The sequence below is a fragment of the Lipophrys pholis genome, assembly GCF_963383615.2.
Source record: "Lipophrys pholis genome assembly, chromosome: 8".
In the NCBI taxonomy this organism is placed as follows: Eukaryota; Metazoa; Chordata; class Actinopteri; order Blenniiformes; family Blenniidae; genus Lipophrys; species Lipophrys pholis.
Window position 1 is genome coordinate 18,065,852 of NC_137630.1, and position 25,197 is coordinate 18,091,048.

Below are 25,197 nucleotides of genomic sequence, written 5' to 3' on the forward strand. Positions count from 1 at the left end.
ACACACACACACACACACACACACACACACACACACACACACACACACACACACACAGAGCCCCAGCAGTGGTCCGTCCAGTCACGTGACGTGTTGTAGAACCAAAATGGCCGCTGTTGTATTTTGACGTATAATAGCTAGCTACTTTTCTTTTTGTTTCATTCTTGGTAGAAAACCAACCAACGGGAGGCTTTTTGGAGGAGCTATATCTCGCCGCCTTCCGCACGCCGGCGTGCTAGTTTCTACCTTGAAGACAATCAGGACTGACACGTATCGTTTGGAGGAGTTAGACTATGCACATTTAGCTCTATCGAGGCTAGCTGGCTGGCTCTGGCTGGCAGTGTGGAACGGAGAAAGTGAAATAGCTCGCTAACTTAGCCGCGATGATGGAGGAATTGAGCGCAGACGAGGTAAGGTGACCGTGGTGAAATGCTCTTGTGCGCTTCGCACATCTCGATGTTTTTGGTGGCTGCAGTTAAATTTCCAAACGTGTAATTATTGCCTTTCATTGTGGTCTCACTACTCAGCCGAGTGGCTACAAAGGCTAGCTCAGCTGTTAGCATCGTCTAAACTGAAGAAATACCGTGAACAGTGAACTCCTCTTCGCGCACAGTTGAGTGTCACACAATTTTATTATTTAGAAAAATAAATCTTTCCTAACCAAAAAACAACGTGGACAAAGATATGACGCATGTGGGTCGTAGGTGTCTCTCTTATGTTTCATTTAGCTTCGTGCTAACCGCTAACGAATCGGTACAACCTGTGCAGAAGCAGCGTAACCTTTTTTTTTTCCTTCGTAGCTTTTATGCGTAATTCTGCGTCAGTGTATTGATTCATTTTCGTGTGACGCAGCTTTCGGCGTCACGTCTCCAGACATAACGGCACATTGCGCGTATAGATTTGATTCATCTTGCAAGGAAGCCGACGGCGGCTAATGTTGTTGTGCTAACGTTCAGAAATTAGCCTGCGAGACGACTCAGCATAAAAAACCCAGCGAGCCTCCATTGTGCAATCAGCTGTGGGCCCACCGCACGACCACCGAGGTTATCCTCCCCGCGTCAACTGCTCACTGCAACCCCTACAAACGCCTCTTTAACTTGTACTCGCATTTTACTGAGCTGTATATGGAGAAAATTCAACCTCAGCCACCAGACTGCGACGATTCTGACTTTGATCGTAATGTAGGTTATTGTATCAATTCATCTCGAACTGTCTTTGAACTCACTGCTACTCCAAAAACAAAGATCACTGCTTTAATTTTTAAATCCGTGTTATTGTGACTCGTGCTAATATGTCTTTTTATGTATTCTAAACAGTTTTATATAAAGCAACTGATCATGAGCATTTCACTGGTGTGGATGTGGTTCTGGTTCAGATTGTTGAGGTTTTGTGTTTTGAATAAACATTTTAACATGCTGGTTTATTTCCATTGAAGATTCGCAGAAGGCGACTGGCCCGACTGGCAGGGGGACAGACGTCCCAGCCCAACACCCCTCTTAGCACACCCCTGACGTCCCCTCAGAGAGAGACCCCACCCGGACCCCTCCCTGGACCCTCAGGTGCTGCACCCCAACCTGTGCCACCAGCTGCCTCCCAATCACTGGGGCTCAATGTCCATAGTGGGACCCCTGCCACATCCCCCATGGGCACCTCTGGTACAAAATGTTTGAAATCTTGTAGATTTTGTTGTTTTTTTTGTTTTGTTGAATAGCACTTTCCTTTGTTGCCTCTTTTTTTGGACTTATACATATTTTTAATCTTTGGCCTGTTTCTGCTATCTCACATGAAGAACCCATGAAACCTTTTCTATAGGGCAACAAAGATAAACAGCCTTTTTGAATGCTATGTTGAATAGGGTCTGTTGTTTTAGTGACCTTGATATTTACACAGCCACACTCAGTCATACACACTGAATGACATCGACACAAACAGGAGCAGCTTGTCGGGATCATCTGTGTCCCTGTTTGACTGCCAGCGTCAACCACGCTGTACAGAGTGAGAATTGAGGCTTTCATCCAAGCAGCCCTCTGGAAAATTCATCACATATGGATTGGGGCAGTGTCCTTGCATTGTTTGTTGTCATGTGTAGATCACCACCTTCCAAGGCCAAAGGTCCTTTCTAAAATTACTTAACATTTAGGCTTTTGGATCTGATCAGCTTAATTTACATTATGTTATTTCTGTTTATTTCTTTTGTATTTCTTATTTATATTCTGCTCATATTTTTTTACTGCACCAATTTTAATTGGTCTGAATAGTTGCTGAGTATATGATACTTGTACAACCATGGGAGGATTGTTAATTCTAACCCTTCATCCACCAGAAGATCCTGAGTGTTAATCAGCTTTCTCTCTACCTGTTGCAGCTCAACGTCAGGGCTTAGAATTGTGTGGCACACTATGCTAACCTTAAAAAACACCACACTCACGCATTGCATTCCCAGACTGTTGTTTATTCCGCAGAAAATCATTCTGACATCAACTGTAACTGGCTGCTGAATCAGGAAGCATTGTGTAGTATCAGATAGAGTTCATTGTTCAAGAATGGCTATGATTCCGATGACAACACATTATACAAGTTAAACGGGGGCACGATATCGCCACGAAAAAAACTACTGCATGAGTGACGTCTCATGTTCACATTTATATATCACGTGCATGTCGGCTCGTATACCAGATGTTTTTATGGTAATAATTGGAGTTTCACCTTCAAACACTGACTTTCTTTATCTTGATATTGGCTGCTGAAAAATGACTGGTCTATTTTCTTTGATTTTCAGACACAAGTCAATACATCTGTAAGGCTTTAGCCAACTTAGAGGTTCAAAAAAACTGCACACATGCACAGTGAGAACATGCTAACTGCAAAAGAAGCCCTGTAAACTCATCCCTGGCTTAAACCAGACAGGAATGCCCCCTCGCTTAGTGATGTGTAATTAGGAATGTTGTATTTCTGGTGGAACACTCACAGTTTGGTGCAACTGACCCTGATCCAACCTGGCATGCCACTGTTTTTTTTTTTGGGCTTTGAGTCCTGTGACATTCCCTCTCATGCTGTTTATGACTGTACTATCATGACTATTTCTATTTTAGAGGCCGAAATGAATGTAATCACGCCGTGCTGTGAATTGATAGCAATGATAGAGCTTGGGGGGGTGTAACATAAACAAGACGATAAACTAAAAACCTCATATACACGGGGATAAAATGCATACAGTATTTTCTTTAATGTACATTTCACAAAAGCCTGTACATCATATTAATAATCCTGCCTCAGCGCACTGAGGTTATTTTTTTTTAAGTATGGGGACTTCATGAAGATTAATTTTTTACAAAGAAAAAAAAAACAAAATCTGACAAACTTGCAATCTCTTTTTAAAACAACTTTTGCAAACAACAAAAAGACTCAATTACAACTTGAATGAAAATGTTGAGACTGTTTGTATGTTCGGGTGAGTTCACTTTTGTCCTTTTGCTCTTTCAGGGGTGGCGTATGGTAGTCAAAGCAGCGAGGGAGTGAGTTCCCTCTCCAGCTCCCCTTCCAACAGCCTTGAGACTCAGTCTCAGAGTTTGTCCCGATCGCAGAGCATGGACATTGACCCTGCCTCCTGTGAAAAGAGGTATGGCATCTTCCCAAGCTGTTTGTACTTCCTGCTTCTTCTTTTGACTGTGGCCTTTAGAGAAGTTGTAAAATTCCCCAAGAGTCCATCATGGACTGCTGGGCTCTCATTGTAAGGATGACTTTGTGAATGATTGTTGTTTGATCGCAGCATGTCCCAGGTGGATGTGGACTCAGGGATCGAGAACATGGAGGTGGAGGACAGTGACCGACGGGAGAAGAGGAACTTGACTGAAAAGGTGAACATCTGCAGTGAACAAACCCACAAAGAAAGGCGCCTGCCTCTCTTTAATTATTTGGCACACTCGACTTTGATCATTCCCATTTCGAGATCAAGCGAGTCCTGAATGAGTCAGCGTGAAAGGAGTTTGTTTACAAGATAATTAGGTACTTCCCTTGAACGCAGTTCTTGGTTTCAGTTTTGTTTCTTTCACTTGATTGATGCTCAAACAGTCATCATGAGACAATTATTATATAGAGAATGAAGCAGTGTTGACACTGACCTGGCCACTAATCCTATCTCTTTGGGCAGCAGAGTCAACTGACTTGTCTGTTTTCAATGGTTATTGGTTCACTGAACACTGGATATGTTTAATGTTGACCCGGCTTAGCTGTGTCATAAAAATGTATGATGCGAGTATCACAGAGCAAGTCTATTGTGTGGAAAATTCAGTAAAATGGCACTGACCTGGCAAAGACAAGGGAGCTCCTGTCAATCCATGAAGGGAACATTTGCCAGGTTTGAAGTTTGTTTACCTCACAGTATTGTTGAAGGTGTCACATCTTGTTGCTGCAGTTCATGTCTTGTGATTTGTACCTGGGTCGATTGTTGATGCGAAATCTGTCAATTTCCGATACGTCACACCTGTTTCAATAGGCGTCAGCTGTTTCATCGGTGATGCTGTTGGGATACACTCCATAAGTGGCTTTTGATTAGGCACTCACCATCTCTCTCTGCTTGTCAGGAAACCTCTGCAAACTCCGATGTCTCTGAAGAGCAGGCTCTGCAGCTCATTTGTAAGATCCTCCGCGTATCGTGGAAGGAGCAGGACAGAGATGTCATCTTTCTCCCTTCACTGGCTGCAGAGTTTCACCAGAACCCGAAAGACGGTACGTCAAAAAAGCCGGAACACATTGCAATTGTGAAGAAACATGACAAATTCCTCTACCCGGTGAATTCACTATTCTTCTTTTTTCTTCTTCTTTTTTTCTCCCCCTGCAGTATACTCTGACTTTAAAGACCTCATTGGTCAGATCTTGATGGAAGTCTTAATGATGTCTACCCAGTCACATGTCCACAACCCTTTTGCCAGCTTGACCGCCACCTCACAGCCAATTGCAGCAGCCAAATCCCCGGACCATCGTCTGACGCTGGTGCAGCCCTCCAGTCAAGGTGGTAGCCCAATGGGTCCCAGCGCGGGGTCCTTCGGAGCCAGCTCTCTATCCAGGCAAGTACCCTGAGTGGTTTCTGTGCACGCGCACCACCTCGCTCTCGGGCAGGATGAAGGACGTGCGTTGGCTGGTACTGACATGTGTTTCCTCAACAGGTTTCTTTAGTATCACGTGAAAGAAAACTACCATGTGCTCCTCTGTTGATTTCTATTCTATGAGTTTTTATTTCGACATCACTGTTACCAATGATCCTATCAATGTTGTTCACAGTCTGTACGGGTGTGGTAGTCCTCACCCAATGGCTTTGGATGCATCTCGAAGGACCTCACTTTGCCTCTCCATCCCTACCACACCCATCGTACCCTCCGCACCCTCAACCCCACAGTTTGTTGTTCCCCCGAGCCCCCCAGCTAATGCTGCTTCAAGACACTCCCTCAACCCTCCGTCTGCCCCCATGCCCATCTCCCAACGGTATCGGCCTTATTCTGTCTCTACTTCCTTGGGGGTTCCTTCCCCGTCGAGCCCAGCTCACAGGGGGTTTAGTTTCCCTGGATCTTCTCCCAGCCCTGCAGGGATCTTGGTTCCTCCCAACACCCCAGCTCCTGTGCCCCCACCTAGCCCCCAGTCCCTGTCCTTGAGCTCGCCTCAAGCCCGCAACCACTCCTCTGCCACAAGCCCCACTATGGTGCCTCCTTCTCCCCGATTGAATCCCAGACAAGCTGCCTTTGCCTCCAGGATTCCTCCTTCTAGGTATTTGCCATTTGTGTGTCCGCGTGGAGTGCAGCACACAAGCTAACAAACTAAAATCATAATTTGTGAACTGTGGGTACATCAAATTTACTTCTGGCGAATCCATTTCATGTTGTTTACGTATCAGGTTTTATGCTGGCAGCTCGAATCCATACAGGCTCATTGGTATTATTTACCCCGGACTGCCCACACCTTTTTAGCTTGTGAGCTACTTTTGAAAGTACCAGGTCATGTATCTTAATCAGATTTATAATTACAAATGACAGTTGACATTTTTGACTAATATTTTTTTTAAATAACACTGCAAACACTAACCGGGTAGGTTTCAAAACTAGATTTTCATGTTTCTTTGGAAAAACAGACTCCCTCACTGCAATATGTGCTTTTTCACCTTTGAAACGTTCAGTTAAATGCCACAAACACGATTAACTTTTTGACCATTCATGGGTAACACACATGAAGGAATTTACATGTTTTACACTTCTTTTTTTTTTATCATCTACTGTAACTAGAAATAACAACTGTTGCCACAGGAAGCTGTTCAGCTGTTACCCTGGTGACAGGAAGTCAGCACTAGACCAGAAATGAAAAAGTAGTCGGCATAATTTTTATAGACTTTGAGCAAAACCATCCTGGGACTTTTGTGTGTTAGAAGAGCGATCTCTAAACCCTGTTTACTTTAATGAGAAAATAGAGACATTTTTTATTAAATGGAACTCCATCACATTGGGCACCCTTGAAAATCAACCATGACAATTTTATCTTCAAAGTTCTAAAAGTGATTCCTAACAGAAATTGTAGTAGGCAGTAACCTCTACTTTTGCTATATTTAGAATGACTTTTAAGCTACACATGTTTGTTTTTTTATCCTTTTGCTGCTTATTCCTAACATGTCTCTTAACGTTTGTCATAACATTTAACAAACAGGATCTGTAAGTGCTGCTTTGGCTTCTTAAGCTTCACACTTCTTTTCAAAGACAAGCTATGTCAGACTAAAATGTGAGGTGAAAAATGGTTGTCGGTTTATGAACGCTGCAACAAACAAAATAGAAACGACTAATGTTTAAGTAAAATAACACGAGAAGCATGCGCCTGTGTAGTTTCATCAGTTCACCCTTCTTTGTTTTACTTTCCATTTCTCTCGTGGCTTGTCATTTCAGATTTGTATCTTTATTTTTTTTTGTTCCTCCTTCTCTGTGTCTGCACACTTGCACAACATCTTTCTCTCTCCCCCTCCTTTCCCTCATGCTCTTGTCTTCCTCTTGTCCCGTTAGCCCCTTGTCGCTCCTGTTTTTTGCCCTCTCTGACATGTCTCAGGACAGCAGTGATGAAGAGTCAGAGGAGGAGGAGGATTTTGCTCAGGTTCAGTTTGGGTCCAGGTACACCACTGCACAGTGTGTGCTAACGTGTGTGTGTTTGTGTGCAAGCTTGCTCATGGACCAGCCTTCTGCATGTTTCGGAGGGCCCAGCAGGTTTACCACTAACTGCACAGTCACCAGGTCAGGCTGGTGAAAGAAGCCGACGAGGACTTTGTCTGCCTGAAAATGTTTGCATGCTTCAATAGTAAAGCTTACAGTTCAACAGTAGAACATTCAGCCTTATCGTGGAGGTAAACGTTAAAGATGGTGTCGGAGGGATTTAAATGTGCCAAATGACTCTATGAACAGCCCCAAGCTTGATAAATGATCTCATGATTGATTCTGTATTACAGGAGGCATTTTTTTATGTATAGTCGGCTGGCTTTAATTTCAGTGAATTATGGCCAGAAGGGTCTTGTGTTTACACAGCGTTTAATTGCAGTGGGAAAGCACGCAGTTCGTTTTTATGAACAAGCTCTTCTTCACATGCTGGAGAAATGAGGCTCAACCCCCCAAAAGGACATTGAAATGTCGGAACAAATACCATTTCAGCATCATTGATCCCAGTTAAAATGGCGCGTGAGTTGTGATCGCTTGATAGTTTTAGGTATATGTGCATTTGTTTTATCTACGCGAAGGAAAACGCTACTTACTCGTATGGAAACGTACACCATGATTTCATGTAACTGAGGAAATACCTTGTGTGTTGGATCTTCAGGATGCTTCTGCATTGCCTGTTTAAATAACACTTTATTTTGTTACTTACTTGGATTTGTTATGCTTTGAGGCCACTTGTGTTCAAATCAAAATTTTATAGCTGACCACTAACAGCAATTTGTCCTCACATTACTGCATTTATCAGGTAAATCTGCATTTGCTGCAAGCAAGCTCTTGAATATTAAGTGTAATCTTTTTTTTCCAAGTACTGAGATTCTGCAGTGTTGTCACTAATGTATTACAGCTTGTTTCCTTCAAGGAGTCTGGTTTGAGCTTGTTATTCTTTCACACTGTGCTGTCATGTGTTTTGTGTCATCTCACAAGACTCTCTGTCCGTTTCTCTGTTTATCTTTCTGTCTGTAGCCTCGGTGCATGCGGAGGGGGGATGTCCTGCGAATCAGCCAGCGACCGCTTCACCATTGAAACGTGCAAGGAGACAGAGATGCTGAACTACCTCATTGAGCGTTTTGACAGTGTTGGCATGGAGGAGAGGAAAGCTCCTAAGGTACTGTCTGTAGGAGAACAGATCACATTAAGCAACTGGAAAATAATAGAAATTGAAGAGATTAAATGGCATCATCAAGGGTATGGTGTCGATTTCTAATTTTGTTTTCCTTTTCAGATGTGCAGCCAACCAAATGTCAGCCAGCTTCTCAGTAACATTCGCTCTCAGTGTATTTCCCATGTTGCCCTGGTCTTGCAAGGCACCCTGACCCAGCCTCGGTAAAGAAATCCACACGCTGTGATGAGCCCTTTGTTTTGTTTTTTCCTATCTCATTTGTCTGTGTACGCTCTGTTCCTTTTCCCTCTGTCTCCGTGGCAACTACTCTTTCACCTTCACATTATTTATTTATTTTCACCAAAAGTGTCTCTTCTGGCTGTTTCCTCCTTGCAGGAGCCCTCTTCAGCAGTCTCTGCTGGTACCTTATATGCTGTGCCGGAACCTTCCGTACGGCTTTATTCAGGAGCTGGTGCGCATTACCCACCAGGAGGAGGAGGTGTTCAGACAGGTAAGAAAGTGAACCAAAAATTGATTACTAAAACCTAAAACCTTATGTGTAAAGCTTCCCCTTGTTGATTAATCAATATGTAGTGATTGGTAATTCATCTATGTATGCACAAATGGATGGTACATTCTGAGCACTCCGATGGACTGGTGGTCTGTCCACGGTGTGACCTGCCTTCATCCAGTGGCCCAAAAACCTTAGTTAGATGAAGCAGTACGTGAGATCACTGGTACTTAATGACTCGGCACATATTTCTACTTATGGCAGTCTTTAGCCCCGTTTCCACCACGCAAAAAGTGCAGGGATGGAGTATGTAAGCAACAACAACAGAGGATTGATAAGGTCCGGATCGACCGCCACGGCTGAGACTACTGTTGCAACATCACATATCTGCGGAGCTCTGAACCCCGCCTACATTTTAACCATACTTTCTGCGGTGGAAACGCGCAACAGATTTGACTCTGGGTATACTTTGCTGTACATCTCCATACCGCTCCGTTCCATCCCTGCACTTTTTGTGCGGTGGAAACGGGGCTTATGAGAAACCTTAAACTTTACCAGTTCTATAGTGAAGGTGAGACTGTGAAGTGTGATCAACACACAGTGCCATCTTTGTTACAAGCCGGAGTCCAGCTCAGTCTTGAGGCAGTCTCTTCGACTCAGCCTTTCAATTCACAATGAAGTAGATAGAGCCTGCCATCCAAGGTCAGACTTGGAGTCATGTCAGTCTCATAACATGTTGCAGTTGCACATTTATTGCAATTTACATCTGTTAATGACATACCCCATTATTATAAATCGCCCTGCCCTTGTCGTCATATGAATGATGTAATATCCTGTTTAGAGGGCAGCCGCTCTGAAACACCTTCTCAAATGATGATGGATCTTCATGATTTCAAGCAAATGCTCACTTTGAAGTATGTATGAGCTTAAAATGCTCTGACCCTGTTTTCCATCTTGTGTTTTAGATCTTCATTCCTATCCTCCATGGGCTCGCTCTCGCAGTGAAAGAATGTTCCTTTGACAGTGATAATTATAAATTTCCTCTCATGGTAAGAATATGTTGCACAGGCTAGAACTTCACAGCCACCATTGGAAGCTTAGCTATTGTAGTCATATTGAGGAGTGCTGTGCAGAACAGTGACATAGTGAGGCAGTGGCCTGTTTGACCCAATGTCAGCTCAAGAATTCAAATGTGCACAGATTCTTAGTTTGAACAAGTAGATTTTCATGAAAACATCAAATGAAGATGTGCATCAGTATTTTGTTTTTGTTTTAACAGGCATTAGCTGAACTTTGTGAAATTAAGTTCGGAAAGACTCACCCAGTGTGCAGTTTGGTAAGTTACTGACAAACATGATGCTGAATCACACATTTTTCTGTCTTTCTGATTATAACAATTCACACTATGTCAACTCTTACCTGCAAGTAGCTGCTTACTTCCTGATCTCACATCAACAAACATTTTTCAGAGGAATTCTGCCCTTTGGTGACATGGTTGTGAACAATAAAACCCAATGCATTATAGTAAGATGATGTTGTTATTTTTATAGGTTCATGTTGAGCCTGTGATGTAATGCAAGTTTTTGTTTTGGCTCATCTTTGCAGATAACATCACTGCCTCTATGGAGTCCGAAACCTCTGAGCCCTGGTTGTGGCAGAGAAGTCCAGAGATTGTCCTACCTAGGAGCCTTCTTCAGCCTCTCGGTGTTTGCTGAAGATGATGTGAGTTGATGTGACGAGTAGTAAAGCTCTGTCTTGTCATTCTTTGGCTTAATAATATCAGGTTGTTGTAATTTGTGAACTGCCAGTCACTTTTAAATGCTTGAAAATGAGAATGACAATAAGCGATATATAATACTACTACAGGAATGTAAGTTGTTGTACTTTGTGTTATTATTTTTTTTGTTTCTGTATTTTTTAGACCAAAGTAGGGGATAAATATTTCTCTGGCCCAGCCATCACCATGGAGAACACACGAGTTGTGAGCCAGTCATTACAGCACTACCTGGAATCAGCAAGGGTGAGAGTTGCACTTTTCATTGTTTTCAAATGCCTGCTCCTTGCAGCTAATCTGTTGGATTTTTTTTTGTCTTCTTCAGGGTGACCTGTTCAAGGTCCTCCACAACATCCTGCTAAATGGAGAAACACGCGAGTTAGCTCTTAATTACATGGCAGCTCTAGTCAACTACAATGTGAAAAAAGCGCAGATGCAGGTAATTTGTTTATTCCCCTTTGAAACCGTTGTATAACTTTCTCTGCTAGATTTTAAAACTACTATGTTTATACATTTATTTTCAATCATGTTCATATTATTTCCGACCTGCTAAATATTTTGAAACTCTGTGCGTGTCTGTGTATTGTTGCATGCACTCTGGTGTATGTTGAAATTTTGAATCAATTCAAGCAGCAGTTCTTCCTTTCACCCAGACCGATGACAAGCTGGTGTCAACAGATGGCTTCATGCTCAACTTCCTGTGGGTGCTGCAACAGCTGAGCATGAAGATCAAGCTGGAGACGGTAGACCCCTACTACATTTTCCACCCCCGGTGTCGCCTTGTTGTCAGCTCAGAGGAGACTCGTCTCAAAGCCACCATGGAGGAGCTGAAGACCTGGCTCACTGAAATGCGTGAGTTGAAATGTAGACTAAAATAACATTTGGCCGCAAGATAAAGAGAACTCACTTTCTGAAATTTACGTTTTTCAAAAATGTTTTATTGGCAATTTGCCAATTGAAGACTTGATAGATAATCATCATTTTGAATCAGTGAAGAAAAACCAAAAGTTATTAAACTGATGTTTGACCATTTGTGCCATTCACACATGATCCCCCATCTAGGATAACATGAACTCCTCCAATCTAATCATTGTTTCTCTTAAGGGCCAAGCTCATTGTGTAGAAAGTTTACTCAACTCTTATTTTATTCATATCTGCGTTTAATTGAATCAGTTGTGATCCATATAACCACAGCTGCTGTACGGCTGTTATGCAAGGTGTTTGACCTCATTAGGAGCAGTTCAGACTTCAGTGTTTGGCTAAAGCCACGTGCGCCCCAATACAAATTTAATTAAACCAATATAAATATTAGTATCAACTTTCTTGCAGTGATATAAATGTACTGATCAGTCAATATATGGGATATGTATCAGATATGAATACAAAAAACATGTTGCAATGTGTGATCTATAAAGACACAATTTATATTGTTTTATATTTCCACATGAAAAATGTATATAATGCAAAAATGTATGAATAAGTTACACTTTAGTTCTATACAAGATCTGTTCTGTTTTACTGTTTGAGCTGATTGTAGATAATGTTGTACCTCATTTTGTTCAGACATTTGCACGGCGTGGTGTGACACGACACATTGCCATATCCAGCGACGTGTTTCTATATTGAGATTGTGAATTTTTCTTGTGAACATCGACAGATGAAGACCCCGCTAAGTTTACAGAGCCCAAGTTCCCCACCGAGTGTTTCTTCTTGACGCTTCACACCCACCATTTGTCCATCCTGCCTGGTTGCCGACGCTACATCCGCAGATTGCGGGCTATTCGTGAACTCAACAGGTACACACACACACACACACACACACACACACACACACACACACACACACACACACCTATGCAGATAATCAGAGTTTGCTCACAGTGTTTAGATTAACAGTCTTGTTTCACATTTCAGGACTGTAGAGGAGCTCAAAAACAGTGAGAGCCAATGGAAAGATTCTCCATTGGCGAGTCGACACAGAGAGATGCTCAAACGCTGCAAAACCCAGCTCAAGGTCAGTTGAATGTCTTTGCAAATGTACCCAGCTGCTTTTGTTTCCTTCATTGATCAACCACTCAAACGCCAGCTTAAAGCTGCAGAAATGTAAATACACTCAACAGTGTTTCGTTTATTTGGAAATGAAATGAATTGACTCTGGGACTGACATTAATATAAATGCTGAACCACTGCAATGGAGCATATTGTCAGGAATTTGATCCTTGTGGTGTGTGACTTTGTCCTGTCAGAAACTAGTGCGAGCCAAAGCCTGTGCTGACGTGGGCCTTCTGGATGAAAACCTGCTCCGCAGATGTCTGCAGTTTTACAGCACAGTCATTCAGCTCATTCTTCGCATGGTGGACCCCGAGTACCCCAAGTAAGTCACACACACAGACTGACCAGGTTGCTGTTTGTTTCTCTTTGTATTGATGTGAAAGAAACAAACGTTGCAGCCCCCCCCACTCCCCCGTCTTTACTTTCTGCTGCACTGTGTTTCACCATTTTCCTCCTTCCTCCCTCACACAGCATCAACCTGCCTTTGAACCCTGAGATTCCCAAAAGCTTTGCTGCTCTGCCAGAGTTTTACATTGAAGATGTGGCAGAGTTCCTGCTTTTTGTTGTGCAGTAAGTCTGTTTTTCCTCATTTGTAAATGTGAATATCAGTGATGAATTATACATAAAAAGTGTGGATCTATAAGTTGAATCAACATTCCTCTGGACAAATTATATTCACACTTAAATACAGTTAATTGTCCAGGGCAATGTCACCTTTTATAGCTGGTTTTCACAGCTTCATTTATGCACACATGTGCACACCAATGAAGGCAAGGTGCTCAACTTCCATTGGAAGTAATTTGGTGCTCAGTGGAAGACGAACAGTTTTACCAAATAAGCCTGAGCTGCCTCATAAAATATATCAGTAAATGAGAGGATAAGACCCCTAAGGCTGGCTCCAAATGGCCAATTTAACAATCTTATAAGTTCACAGCTAGCCACACTGTACAACACGAGTCTAATAACCTTTGGGCAGATTACACGATGGAAACACAGGCTGAATCACGTGGTACGTGATTCAATGTGATTGTACAAAAATAAAATGTCATCAGCATTTGCAATCCATCCACGAAAAAGAAACTAGCAAAGCCTGAACGGAGCCCTCGTCCTTGTGCCATTTATGTGTTTGCAGAGAAATCCCAAACAAAAGGTCTGTTTTTGAGGCATTTTTCCCATTGTAGCCACAAAGCATTTATTTATAGCTGATCGGTACGCCATTCATACTGCATTTCTATTGGTTAGTTAGTTGACATAGGACGCAGCAGCAGTCACAATCATCCTAAAATTCTGACACTGTCAGAATTTTATCGCATGTTGTCTTTGGTTGCAAGACCGTGACAGTGGTCGCCCTTGAACCGGCCTGACAGTGTGATGTAGGACTGCTGATTCAGAGCCAAGACCAAAGATATCGCCGCGCGATTATCTTTCATCTGGGACGGCCGAAAATTGCACAGCATGTGGCGGGCGTGATGGAGGCCTGCCCCACAATTTGAGAACCACGGTGTTATACACCGTATTTAATCTGCCATCATGAAAATTCTCAAGCTGGGTATGATTTCTTTGTTTCATGCTTTCTTCCAGGTACTCTCCCCAGGTTTTATATGAGCCGTGTGTCCAGGACATAGTCACCTTCTTGGTGGTGTTCATCTGCAGTCAGAACTACATCAGGAACCCCTACCTTATCGCCAAGCTGGTGGAGGTGCTGTTCGTCACTAACCCTGCTGTACAACCTCGCACTCAGCGGTTCTCAGAAATGATGGAGAACCACCCGCTGTCCGTCAAACAGCTCGTCCCTGCCCTCATGAAGTTTTACACAGGTGACTCCGCCTGTGGGCTGCTGTTGTGCTGAAAGAGGAATTTAGTGCTTATTGCGTGCATTCTTCATGACTATAACTTGTAATCATTTCATTTCACACTGAAAATCTTTTCTCTCTGGTCAGATGTCGAGCACACCGGTGCCACCAGCGAGTTCTATGATAAATTCACTATACGCTACCATATCAGCACCATCTTCAAGAGTCTCTGGCAGAACATTGCCCACCATGGCACCTTCATGGAGGAGTTCAAGTGAGTTGGTTTTCACCGACTGCTTTGGTCACGTGAAACTAAACAACTGAAGCTTGACTCTTGTCGCTGTCTCATCAGTTCCTGTCTGACCTCTTGTTGTTTGTTCCTCTTCCTCCCTTCTCAGCTCTGGCAAGCAATTTGTGCGCTACATCAACATGCTGATTAATGACACCACCTTCTTGTTAGACGAGAGTCTAGAGTCCCTGAAGCGTATCCACGAGGTTCAAGAGGAGATGAAAAATAAGGAGCAATGGGAGCAGCTGCCGCGGGTCAGTGTGTACCATCACAGGGCTTTGTGTTTATTCACCATTATGTATTATGTGCATTCTGTCGGCAATAAAACAACCTGAATGAGGTTATAAAAAGGCAGATGTGAACTCCATTGCAAAGTCCCTAAAGGATTGAGCAAAAATTGAATTTACAAAGACAAAACGGTAACAAAGGTCACACGGTTGGAGATCTGCAGTATATTAACACCTCACTCGCAGTTTCTGCTGAGCTTTGAAACCTGGCACAAAGCAAGTGTTGCAGAAAAGAGCAAAGTAGAATTCTTTGTGTATTTCCAGGAGCAGCAGCAGAGCCGCCAGTCCCAGCTGACTCAGGATGAGCGTGTGTCTCGCTCTTATCTGGCCCTGGCTACCGAAACGGTTGAAATGTTCCACATCCTCACCAAGCAGGTCCAGAAACCTTTCCTCAGGCCTGTGAGTGTCTCTGTCCTGATCGGACATTTTGTTTTTCGCACACCATGTATCCTGTGGCCTTTTATGAAGAAAATGTGTTGTATTTGTTAAATGTTTGTTTTTTTTCCAGGAGCTGGGCCCTCGTTTAGCTGCCATGCTGAACTTCAACCTGCAGCAGCTCTGTGGGCCCAAGTGTCGGGACCTGAAGGTTGAGAACCCCGAGAAGTATGGATTTGAGCCCAAGAAGCTCTTAGACCAGCTCACTGACATCTACCTGCAGCTAGACTGTGCCCGCTTTGCTAAAGCTATTGCAGATGACCAGGTGAGAACCGACTTTATCCACAAAAAGTGTGTGTTTATTCAGAAGAAGCCTTTTTCTGTGTACATACAATAACGCACTGACTCCATCACAGTTGTAATGAGGAAAGGCTATGGGCATGTATCGTGGTTGATCATCTGTTGCTGTAAAGACATGAATCCCCCATTGTGCTTGATGAATGCAAAGCAGTGTTGTACCCAAACAAACACAGCCGCTTGTCACAAGTCACCCCACTCATCAGGAATAACCATTGCCTACCAGTCAGCACATGCAAAAGGCAGAAAGTAACTGTATTTCTCATGAGTTGATAGAGAAGAACAAACAGTACCTGCTGTCACATGTTTTCTGGTTCTGTGTACCGTATATGAGACAGAACACTATCCCACCAAACCAGATAAAGTCCTTTTTTCCCTTGTGTAAATATCCGCTCACATGTTCAAAGGTTCAAAGTGTTTTTATGTTGCATGCTTACTCCATACATTTTGGAAAGTTGTATGGTTATGGGAATGTTAGATTTGCTGCAAGAATCTTCACTACAAAACGCTTTGTTGTTCTTGCAGAGGTCATACAGCCGTGAGCTCTTCGAGGAGGTCATCTCAAAGATGAGAAAGGCGGGTATTAAGTCTTCCATCGCCATTGAGAAATTCAAGCTGCTATCAGAAAAGGTGGAGGAAATAGTTGCCAAGAACTCGCAGTCTGAGATGGACTACAGCGATGCCCCCGACGAGTTCAAAGGTGCGTGTTTCACCAGTGTCACTTATTAGTGATTTAGTGGTGGTAAAGTAAAACGAGTGCTGATGGATTTTTTTTCCCCAGAGGATCTGTAGGAAATTCTGTTTATGTGCTTCACTTTTTCTTCAACGTGAGCTTCTTTACCACACTATGAAAGAGTTGCAGGATGTTTTAAGTTTCTAATTTTAAACAAAGAAACCTGCTGTATTTACATTTAAAATCAAAATTTGTGTTGTTTTCTTGTAAGTCACTGAGTCTTTGGCCCAGAGTGAAACATCTTCTCTGGTGTGACCCCGGGTCAGTCACTGACAGACAGTATATTCAGCAGCCTGTGTTGCCGTTGGATTCCAGACATTTGCAGTGGATTTTGCAGCTCATATAGGCCATATAGACGGCTTAGAGCGCAGCTATCCTATAACCACAGACTTAATATAATCTGGAAGGAGAACGTGGTCTGCATATCTCCTTTGATTCACAGATACGCCAGCCAGCCCACCACAGTTAATGGGAGTGTGCCGCACAGGAGCCTCCAGTATCAGCTGTCTGTGTGGTTTAACATCTCCCACGCCAGGTTTTATTTTTGTAACACACGAGCTCACTGGGGCAACCCAGTGACATTTCACTGCAGGGCATGCTTTACCAAACGCTCATAATGAGTATTTATTACATATTTTGTTTATTTTTGTTTTCACTTGTGCACCAATAATACTGTCATGTAAAGCATTTTTTTATACAACTTAAGGGATTTGACATTCCACCGACATTTCTCAGGGTCATGAAGTCTTGCCCCATTTGACGACGATATTTTATGACCAAAGTTTGTTTTTGTTTACCTTTTTATGTGTTTTATTGGAGTTGTGAAAGCTAAAGGGTGAGCTCACTCGTACCACATCCCTGGCTACATGCAAGTTCATTCAAATACTAATCCTGCAAACCCAATTAGTAGCCTGCTGAGCAGCTTTAAATAAAATATTTAAAACAAATTGGAGGGATTGACAGTAGTGGAACAACCTCTCTGTTTCACTGCAGTACAAGAAAGAAATCACATCACTCAGAGTGTTTGCGCCGTGTCCCCGTTTTAAATGGCTGCAAAACATGCATGTGACTTTATTGCAACAGACCCTCTGATGGACACGCTGATGACTGACCCTGTGATGCTGCCTTCCGGGAACATCATGGACAGATCCATCATCCTGCGCCACCTGCTCAACTCCCCCACCGATCCCTTCAACAGGCAGCCGCTCACAGAGAGCATGCTGGAGTCAGGTAACACCATCTCGCTCTTTAACTGGTAATTACATGTTGGGAACAGCTCAGCTGTCTCTTTTTAGTCGAAACAGGAAAGCAGTGAAATAGTTAGTTGCTCTCAGGGCAGCAAACATGTCAAATTAGCAGGGCGCCCGTTATATGTTGAGTGTGATTTCTCTGAGCTGCTGCTCACCGTGTGGTGTTGTCTCTGCAGTGCCTGAGCTGAAGGAGAGGATCCATGTCTGGATGAGAGAGAAACAGGGCGGACGGCCTGCCTAAAGACCATGTCACCAACGTCTGGCTCGATCATCGTCATTAAAGGATCCAAATCAGATGATTTAAGTGTCACTACAACCAATGAAAACAACAACAAGAACAAAAGAAACATTTTGAATGGGGGGGGGGGAACTGATTTGATTTTTATTTGCATTTACCCTTTTTGTCTCAAACCATTATCGTGGTTCTAAAAACTAAATAAAGTAAAGACTTTTAAGTTTTTTTTTTCTCATGAGTTTGTGTATATATATATAAATATCTATCAGATATATATACATATATTTAACAAGAATTAATTAATGCGTCACAATGCTGCAGACATAAATTTCCACCAGCGAGTTGCATTCAGACACTTCATTGATCATATTCTTTTACGGTTCTTGTTTCTTTTAAGTATTGTGTATGTTGACCTCATTTAAAATCGTGTAAGTACCGAAGGGAGAATAGACGCCAATACATTTTAGAGTATTGAGTGGAGTCTCATTAAAATGATTAGCCTTGAGTTTCTTTTATCAAGACTGTGACAGTAGTAAACTTGAGTCCATGTGTATGTGGATGTCCCGGAGCTGAGGTACATGCTGCTTGTGCTCATAGATTAAGCTCAGAAGTGGGACTATCCATTAAGATTGTAGCTTAACATTAACTAATCCTTAATGTCGACTTCCTTTTGCGTACAATAGGAAGATGAGCAGTGACTTGCCACCATTCAGTATGTTCAAATCTTCCTTTGCAGACACATTTTCCCTGCCGACTTCAATAGACTAAATTTGTGTGTGCATGGCCTAAAGTCAGGAACCCCGAAGCGCCTCATGGACAAGTAACCTCTGTTTCGGAAAAGAGGAGAGGGAAAATGTAGCATGAATGCCAGAAAACACCATCTTAAGAGCACACCCTTAAAAAGACGACCCACCTCTACCTGGTCTTTTTCAATTGACACTGTACCTAACCTTACCTTGCTGACCATAAATGTACAGGAAATGATTTCTTTGAACCACATACCTGTTTTGGAAGCTAGGATTTTGGATTGAATAAATGATGATGCACATGATGTCACAGCTCGTTGCTTATTTATCCTTAAGATCAATGGCTTCTATTAGGCCTGTTTTCTGCTGATTTTAGAATATTTGACCCAATGGACTGGCAGGTGTTCAAAACACCCTGAACCAATACAGTCCGACATGTTCCTTTCCAATAAAAGAATCTCAATATCACAGACAAACAGCACAACCTGGATGATGAGCTTCCGCGAGCAGTAACAGTTCCCAAGCAAAGACCAGCATGAGGCTCTCCACCTGTCCTGCACTGAGGCGAGAAGTTAGTGACTGAAAGACTCCAGTTAATGTGTTTCAGAGTGTTGAGAATTTTATGTCTTTGTGTCTTTATTTTTCCCAAAATTCTTCACAATAATCCTGCATTCATTTGTGTCACTCTCGTGTGTCTTTTGACTGGTTTCCATCTGCATCTCTTTGTGTGTCTTTGTAGTCATTTCATGTCTGTTGACTGTCTTTGTCAGGAGCCGCCTTTGTTGCACTTTCCCTCGTGTGTCACTGCTGTGTGACTCTACGGTTGATTTGGGTCAAACTCCCTCCTGTTTGTGTTTCGTCTCTCAACTCGCAACATTTCATACAGACACTCGCCCACTTGACCAATTCGGTCATTTATTCATGGTACAGGGCTATTTTACTAATGATAATTCCCAGCAACACTAACGCATCAGTTTTTAAATGGAGTTTCCCAGACGCAGCTTAGTCATTCCTATGCTGAAACGGATACAAACTAATGGATTAAACTTGGCAGCGTTCCTACTTGATCAGGAGCAAAAAGAGGAACTGGGAGTTCATTCATGAATAAAAATCATCTCCTTGTCCTGAAGATCTATGAAGCTGAAGCTGAAAAACATTTCTACGTAAGTGAGTTGAGTAAATACTGTACAGCAAAACATGGGGTCATTTTTTCTCGACGTTGTGGGAAACTTTCCACATTAACGCAATAAAATGTGCATCTTTTAGCTGACAATATACAGAAACTGTAGACCAGCAGTGTCAACCATAAAGCCCGTGGGCCAAAATCGGTAAGCAAAAGGGTCAGATTCAGTTATGAAAATTGACATCGACAGCAATTTTTTCTAACTCAAATAACAGCTAGTTGAAATTAATTTTCTATTATTTTTTTTACTATTTTAGTAAGTGTAGCAGCCTTTTTCAGATTTTGTAAACATATTTGATTAAAAGAAAACAAGTTCTTACCCTATTTGGAAAGGAAAACCTGGAAAACATATTAAGTTGTCCAAACAGTGTATTCAGTATTCAGTGTATATGACAGATTTCACGGGTCCAGCTCACTTCAGATTTTATTGGGGAGTTTAGAATTACCTTGACGCTCCAGCTGGAATTCATATTACATGTTTTCAGACAGGTGTAACGCGCTCACCTCTCCACTAGACGGCACTCTGTGCGGTGTCGGCGGTGTTGCGGTGACGGTGGTGCGGGGAGCGGTGGATAGAAATCCTGCAGTGTGGCGTCACGCTCGAAGAAGGAGGGAGGCCCCACCCACTCCCTCCCCGTCGTCCCGGTTTTCGAGCTTCTGATTGGCTGCCGGACCCATTAGTCACCGCTGTCTGTTTTCTGATTGGTCCGTCGGTCCGCCGGTCAGCTCGTGGGGAGAGGGAGTTGACGTAATCTCTTCGGTAAATCAAGTCAATCTATCAATTCTTCTCTTCGCCTGTGTGCAGTGTAGACGTCCACCTTTTTATCACCACGGGGGGAAATAAACCGCGGGAGGAGGCGCCGCTTCAACCACGAATCTAATCCGGCGGAGGATACCGCTATAATGGGTGTTTTTCACGGAACGGGACTTTATAGCAGTTTTCGTGCGCCCAGATTCTCATAGAAAAACAACCCGTCCGCTCGCTAACGTTCACTTCTGCCCGCTGTCCGGTGGTGTCGTCTCGATAAAAGTCTCCAAACGTGAGTTAAATAATGTTTAAATGTTGAATTTACGTGTGTGCGTGTGTTTTACGCGACTGTTCAGCACTCGGGTTGGTGTTGCAGAACTATAGCTGGCCTGCGTGTTATCTCAGTCCGTGTCCGTTTCAGTCATTAAACGTTAACATCAGATCAGATCCGATCGTTAAAATGTTCACGGTAGATTCCCTGACTGTTTAATGTTGATGTTTTACGAGTGAATATTGTGTGCATTCCCGTCAGAATGGAGGTTAGCTCCGTGCCGGGGGAAACACACTGGTCCCATCTGGAAAAAAACATCATGACTCCTCGCTATTTTCCACAATTAAAAAAAAAAAAGAAGAAAAGAAATGACAGATCTGCTGTCGTTCTAAAGCTTCATACGCTTTTAGAGTTTAATATTAAACGATATTGATCCTCCTGTGCAGCGCAGATCTGACCGGTGTGTGCAGATTTAATGAGCATGTAAACTCCCCACATGCAGCGGCGGAGGATTAGCCTACTTCCACATATCGCTGAATTATTCGGTTAATTCCTAAAACACGATGTTTGTTATCTGTCGGTGACGAACACCGACTGATCGGGGCTGGATGCTAGCAGACAGGCAGGCCCGGGTCTCTGTTCCCCCTGCAGCCCACACACCAAATAGAGGAGATAGAATTTCATGGGCGTATGCCTCGGCAAGTATGGCTGACTGCAAGGACATGGAAAAACAAGAGATATTTCAGCTATGTAGTCACCGTCTGCGGTGTGTGTAGCTTCAATTACAAGAGATACAATGAAAACCTGCGTTATATTTGGTTAATGATTCAAGCTATGCATTAAACACCATTGTTCCGTTTGACATTGCTCTCTTTAGTACTCTCCTTAAGCGTACTTTGTGTGTATATATGAATAATGTGAATACATGAATTAAATACACCATCGTGATCCTCTGTTGTCTTGGTAAATATTTGCACAGCTGCTGTTTACAAAAATATTGAAGCGTTACAGAGGCTTTGGTCGGCCATATTTTGTTGTAGGCTGTCATGACTGGGAGGGGTGGCCTTTCATTGTGTTTGTTCAAAATACATTCAGTTGTGTTGTTTAATAATCTGGCTTCTTTCATTTGTCAGTTCATTGCAGTGAACATGTTTTTCTTCTTCCTCCAGGAGGGATTTACAAGGAACCTTACTGGGAGACCGTCTTAAGCCGCAAACATGTCCGGAGCGTCTGTAAAAGTCGCTGTTCGAGTCCGGCCCTTCAACACCAGGGAGACGAGCAAGGACTCAAAATGTATCATTCAGATGCAAGGCAACAGTACAAGTAAGTTGCACACAGTGACATGCCACACAAGGACACCCACACAGACCAAACACCCATCACGTCCTGGGTCTATGCTGGTCTGTTTGCTGAGGGGGCTTTGGTGTGCCACACATGGTCTTCCTTCTGGGTTCTCGGCAACCAACAGCAGAATGAGCAAACTGAATAGTGGACGGTTGGGGGACAAATAGCCTGAAAGAGAATAAAAGGCCTACAGAGGGAAAGTCCTCCTCCTCTGAAGGGGTCTGCATGCCTGAGGAGTCTCTGTGTGAGAAATGCTTAGTTGGTTCATGCTGGGAGACCCAGGGGTCGTCACACAGCCTGCCCTGCAAACACCCCAGATTCATCTTGGCTTTATCACGCAGCCTGAGCTCCATAATAGATATGAGTCACTTTGTAGTTGGTGGCTAGGTTATTACAGGATGTAAACAAACAGTTGTATAGGGCGTGTTATAGGTATATAAACTCAGAAAGCACGTTACTTATTGATGAGGTGACGTTTTTTTTGTTGTTTTCAGTTTCACAAGATACCGAAACTGTTAATTTGCAAAGGATGATTTCCCTGTGGTGGTTTTAACAGCTTTTCTCACTTTTATCAACATACTTACAGGATTTTTGATTTAAATTGTGACTTATACCTTTTTTGTTGAGGCACATCGGCTTCAAACTTTAGCTTTTACTTCTGTGGGGTTTGCGAAACAAAACTTTCAATGAAAAAAAATAAACTTAACCTCAACACTGTTATTATAATTTTTTTAATGCTATGAGTTCTGTTTGTTGCAGAAATATTTAATATTCTCATAATGTATGTATTGTAATCATTCGTAGCTGTCTGTCCATATATCGAGTTGTCTGGTCAAGCAGGCGGCAGTGCCTTGCTTCAGTTGTAGCATTTTATTTGGAATCGATGGATATATGAGAGGATAAGCAACTGAAGGACCTGAATGTGGTTTGTAGCCTTGTGTGATTCAACCTGCTCACTTGTGACTGTGAGTCATCGGGCACTGTGAAGCACTCGCTGCCTCCCTAGTCATGACTGTGCTGCATGTCCAATTTCAGCTGCCAGGTAAACACAGGCTCCCTGACATGAGCATGGAAACATTTAATGGCACAGAAAGAAGACGACATGTCACGGCAGAAGCCTGCTCCACCAGCAGGCCCTCCTGTTTGCCTCCAGTTCAGTCTGTCAGTCGACTGACTTCATTAGAATAAGCCTATATGAATCTTCCATAAGATCAAGTGTCCCTCCCAGTTATGGTTCACTTGTCCTTTATCTCTCACACTCTACCAAAGAGAAGCTTTGTGTCAAATCCGTACTACTTTGACTCCATATCTCTGCGGTTTTTCATTATTCCAATGTCACTGGGGGAGCTGGAGGGTGACTCGTGGTTCGTGGCAGAGCTGCAGAGGAATATGCAGTCTTTTTTGGGGGTTTTATTCAGTGAGTGTAAGAGAGTGAGCACAGAGGAGTAGGCTGCAGCACTGCCTACTCTAGCTCCTATCACATGGGCAGATTGCAGAGCAGAAAGGGAGGCTGGCAGGCGGCCATACTCTCCCTTCATCAGGACTTCATTGCAGATGGTATGCAAAGAATGCTGTCTTATTAGGATGCTGCGAGGATGAATGGTACCTAGTTGCTCAAACATTTGGGGGGGGGGGGGGGGGTCATAGCGTTGAGACTATTAAACACACTCAAAAACCCTGATCTTTCTGTTGCTGTTGGTAGATAGATTTTCTCACTTTCTTTTCATCGCCATCTAGCTTGGTCAGCAGGCTCCGTTCAGTTACTGTTTGAGTTTTATGAGACCAGGAAATAGGGTGTTTATCAATAGAATCAGTCTATAAGAGAATTTTATGACGTTGATTGTTGCTTCAAGCTTATTTGATTCTGATAACTTACTTTCTGAATGACGTGCAAGGTCTCATTCTCTTCCAGATGTGAGCTTTTATTTGTTAACCAATAACAGACTATTTAAACATTGTTAGTTAACACAGCTTTTAGCTTGTACTATTGTCTTTTGCACATTGGATGTTTCCTAATTAAGCTCCTTCAATAGGCTGGAGAAGTGGCCATGAACTTGTTTGTAGTTTCTTCATTAAAGCAACAATATTTGTTCATCAAATACTCTGTTCACAATGTCACACTTTCACCCGATACATGGCTTTAGTCAGTACTAATACTGTACTGTGAACAAACACAAATGTTTTCCGCACAGATGAATGTGCATGCATTATTTTAGAGGCTCTTTGGTGGAAGCTAGCCTCTTAAATAGGACTGAAAGCTGCCTGATGGAAATGGGATGCTTTCTGGAGTTGCTTGGTCAGCTTGTAGGTGTTTGGCAGATGCGTGTGTATGCAAGGCCGTGACACTCCCCTTATTGTTGTGACTCGCTCAAGGGCATTTGTGCCCGTCCATGTGCATATGTCAACAGTGCAGAAAAAGACAGAACCCGGGGGCAATGGCAGGATGTGCTCTCTCTCTCTCTCTCCCTCTCTTGCCCCTCCTATTTTACCATGCAAAGAGGGTTGTCAAGGATAGGGTGCAGGGAGAGGGGTAGCAAATTGATTATCCAACGTGCAGTAAACGTGTCCAAGGCCTCCGCAGGCAGACTGGAAATAAGCAAAGGCCTTTTTCAGAGGAGGCTCTTAAACATACCAGAGCTAATGTAATTATAAAGAGGTGACGCCACGGCCTGTTGCGTTGGTACGCGCTGGTCCTCCAAATGTTGAATAACTCCAGGACGGCCAAAAGCCTGCCTTCATTTGGACCCCGATGTGTTCTTCACATTAGTCTTCGTCTCCTTATGTAACCAATGTGTTATTATGTTCCCTTTCAGCCTTCAGTCCTTACCCTTTCATGTATGTATCGCCAAAAGTGGTTAATAGATCCTGCTCAGATCAAATGTTTGTCTCTGTTTTATGTGTAAAATATTTTCCCA

At 43.0% G+C, this 25,197-nt stretch overlaps 2 protein-coding genes across 6 annotated transcripts in view; both read left to right on the forward strand.

Annotated features, from left to right (window-relative positions):
* Nucleotides 1–79: 79 nt before the first annotated feature.
* On the forward strand, nucleotides 80–19,045 carry ube4b (ubiquitination factor E4B, UFD2 homolog). 3 transcript variants are annotated; one of them, XM_080469837.1, is made up of 29 exons: nucleotides 98–410; nucleotides 1,436–1,655; nucleotides 3,484–3,619; nucleotides 3,770–3,857; nucleotides 4,584–4,728; nucleotides 4,841–5,066; nucleotides 5,281–5,760; nucleotides 7,035–7,139; nucleotides 8,199–8,340; nucleotides 8,458–8,558; nucleotides 8,731–8,845; nucleotides 9,811–9,894; nucleotides 10,125–10,181; nucleotides 10,451–10,567; nucleotides 10,767–10,865; nucleotides 10,945–11,058; nucleotides 11,273–11,471; nucleotides 12,277–12,415; nucleotides 12,534–12,633; nucleotides 12,866–12,993; nucleotides 13,143–13,241; nucleotides 14,253–14,488; nucleotides 14,612–14,738; nucleotides 14,863–15,007; nucleotides 15,305–15,439; nucleotides 15,549–15,740; nucleotides 16,298–16,472; nucleotides 17,589–17,735; nucleotides 17,932–19,045. In XM_080469837.1, exons 1-29 carry the CDS (start codon nucleotides 384–386, stop codon nucleotides 17,994–17,996), a joined length of 4,143 nt encoding a protein of 1,380 aa, XP_080325963.1. In that variant the 5' UTR covers nucleotides 98–383; the 3' UTR covers nucleotides 17,997–19,045. The 3 variants fall into 3 exon arrangements, with proteins under 3 accessions (XP_080325961.1, XP_080325962.1, XP_080325963.1); XM_080469835.1 differs by lacking the exons at nucleotides 5,281–5,760; nucleotides 7,035–7,139 and having other exon boundaries at nucleotides 80–410; XM_080469836.1 differs by lacking the exons at nucleotides 5,281–5,760; nucleotides 7,035–7,139 and having other exon boundaries at nucleotides 96–410; nucleotides 1,436–1,559.
* A 1,608-nt stretch (nucleotides 19,046–20,653) lies between these two features.
* The window catches only part of kif1b (kinesin family member 1B), a 60,219-nt gene continuing 55,675 nt past the window's right edge, over nucleotides 20,654–25,197 (forward strand). For all 3 annotated transcript variants that reach the window (XM_080469754.1, XM_080469755.1, XM_080469756.1), the window contains exons 1-2: nucleotides 20,654–20,959; nucleotides 22,108–22,261. In XM_080469754.1, coding sequence (XP_080325880.1) covers nucleotides 22,156–22,261 — 106 coding nt within the window. In that variant the 5' untranslated portion in view covers nucleotides 20,654–20,959; nucleotides 22,108–22,155. The remainder of the gene's footprint in view (nucleotides 20,960–22,107; nucleotides 22,262–25,197) is intronic.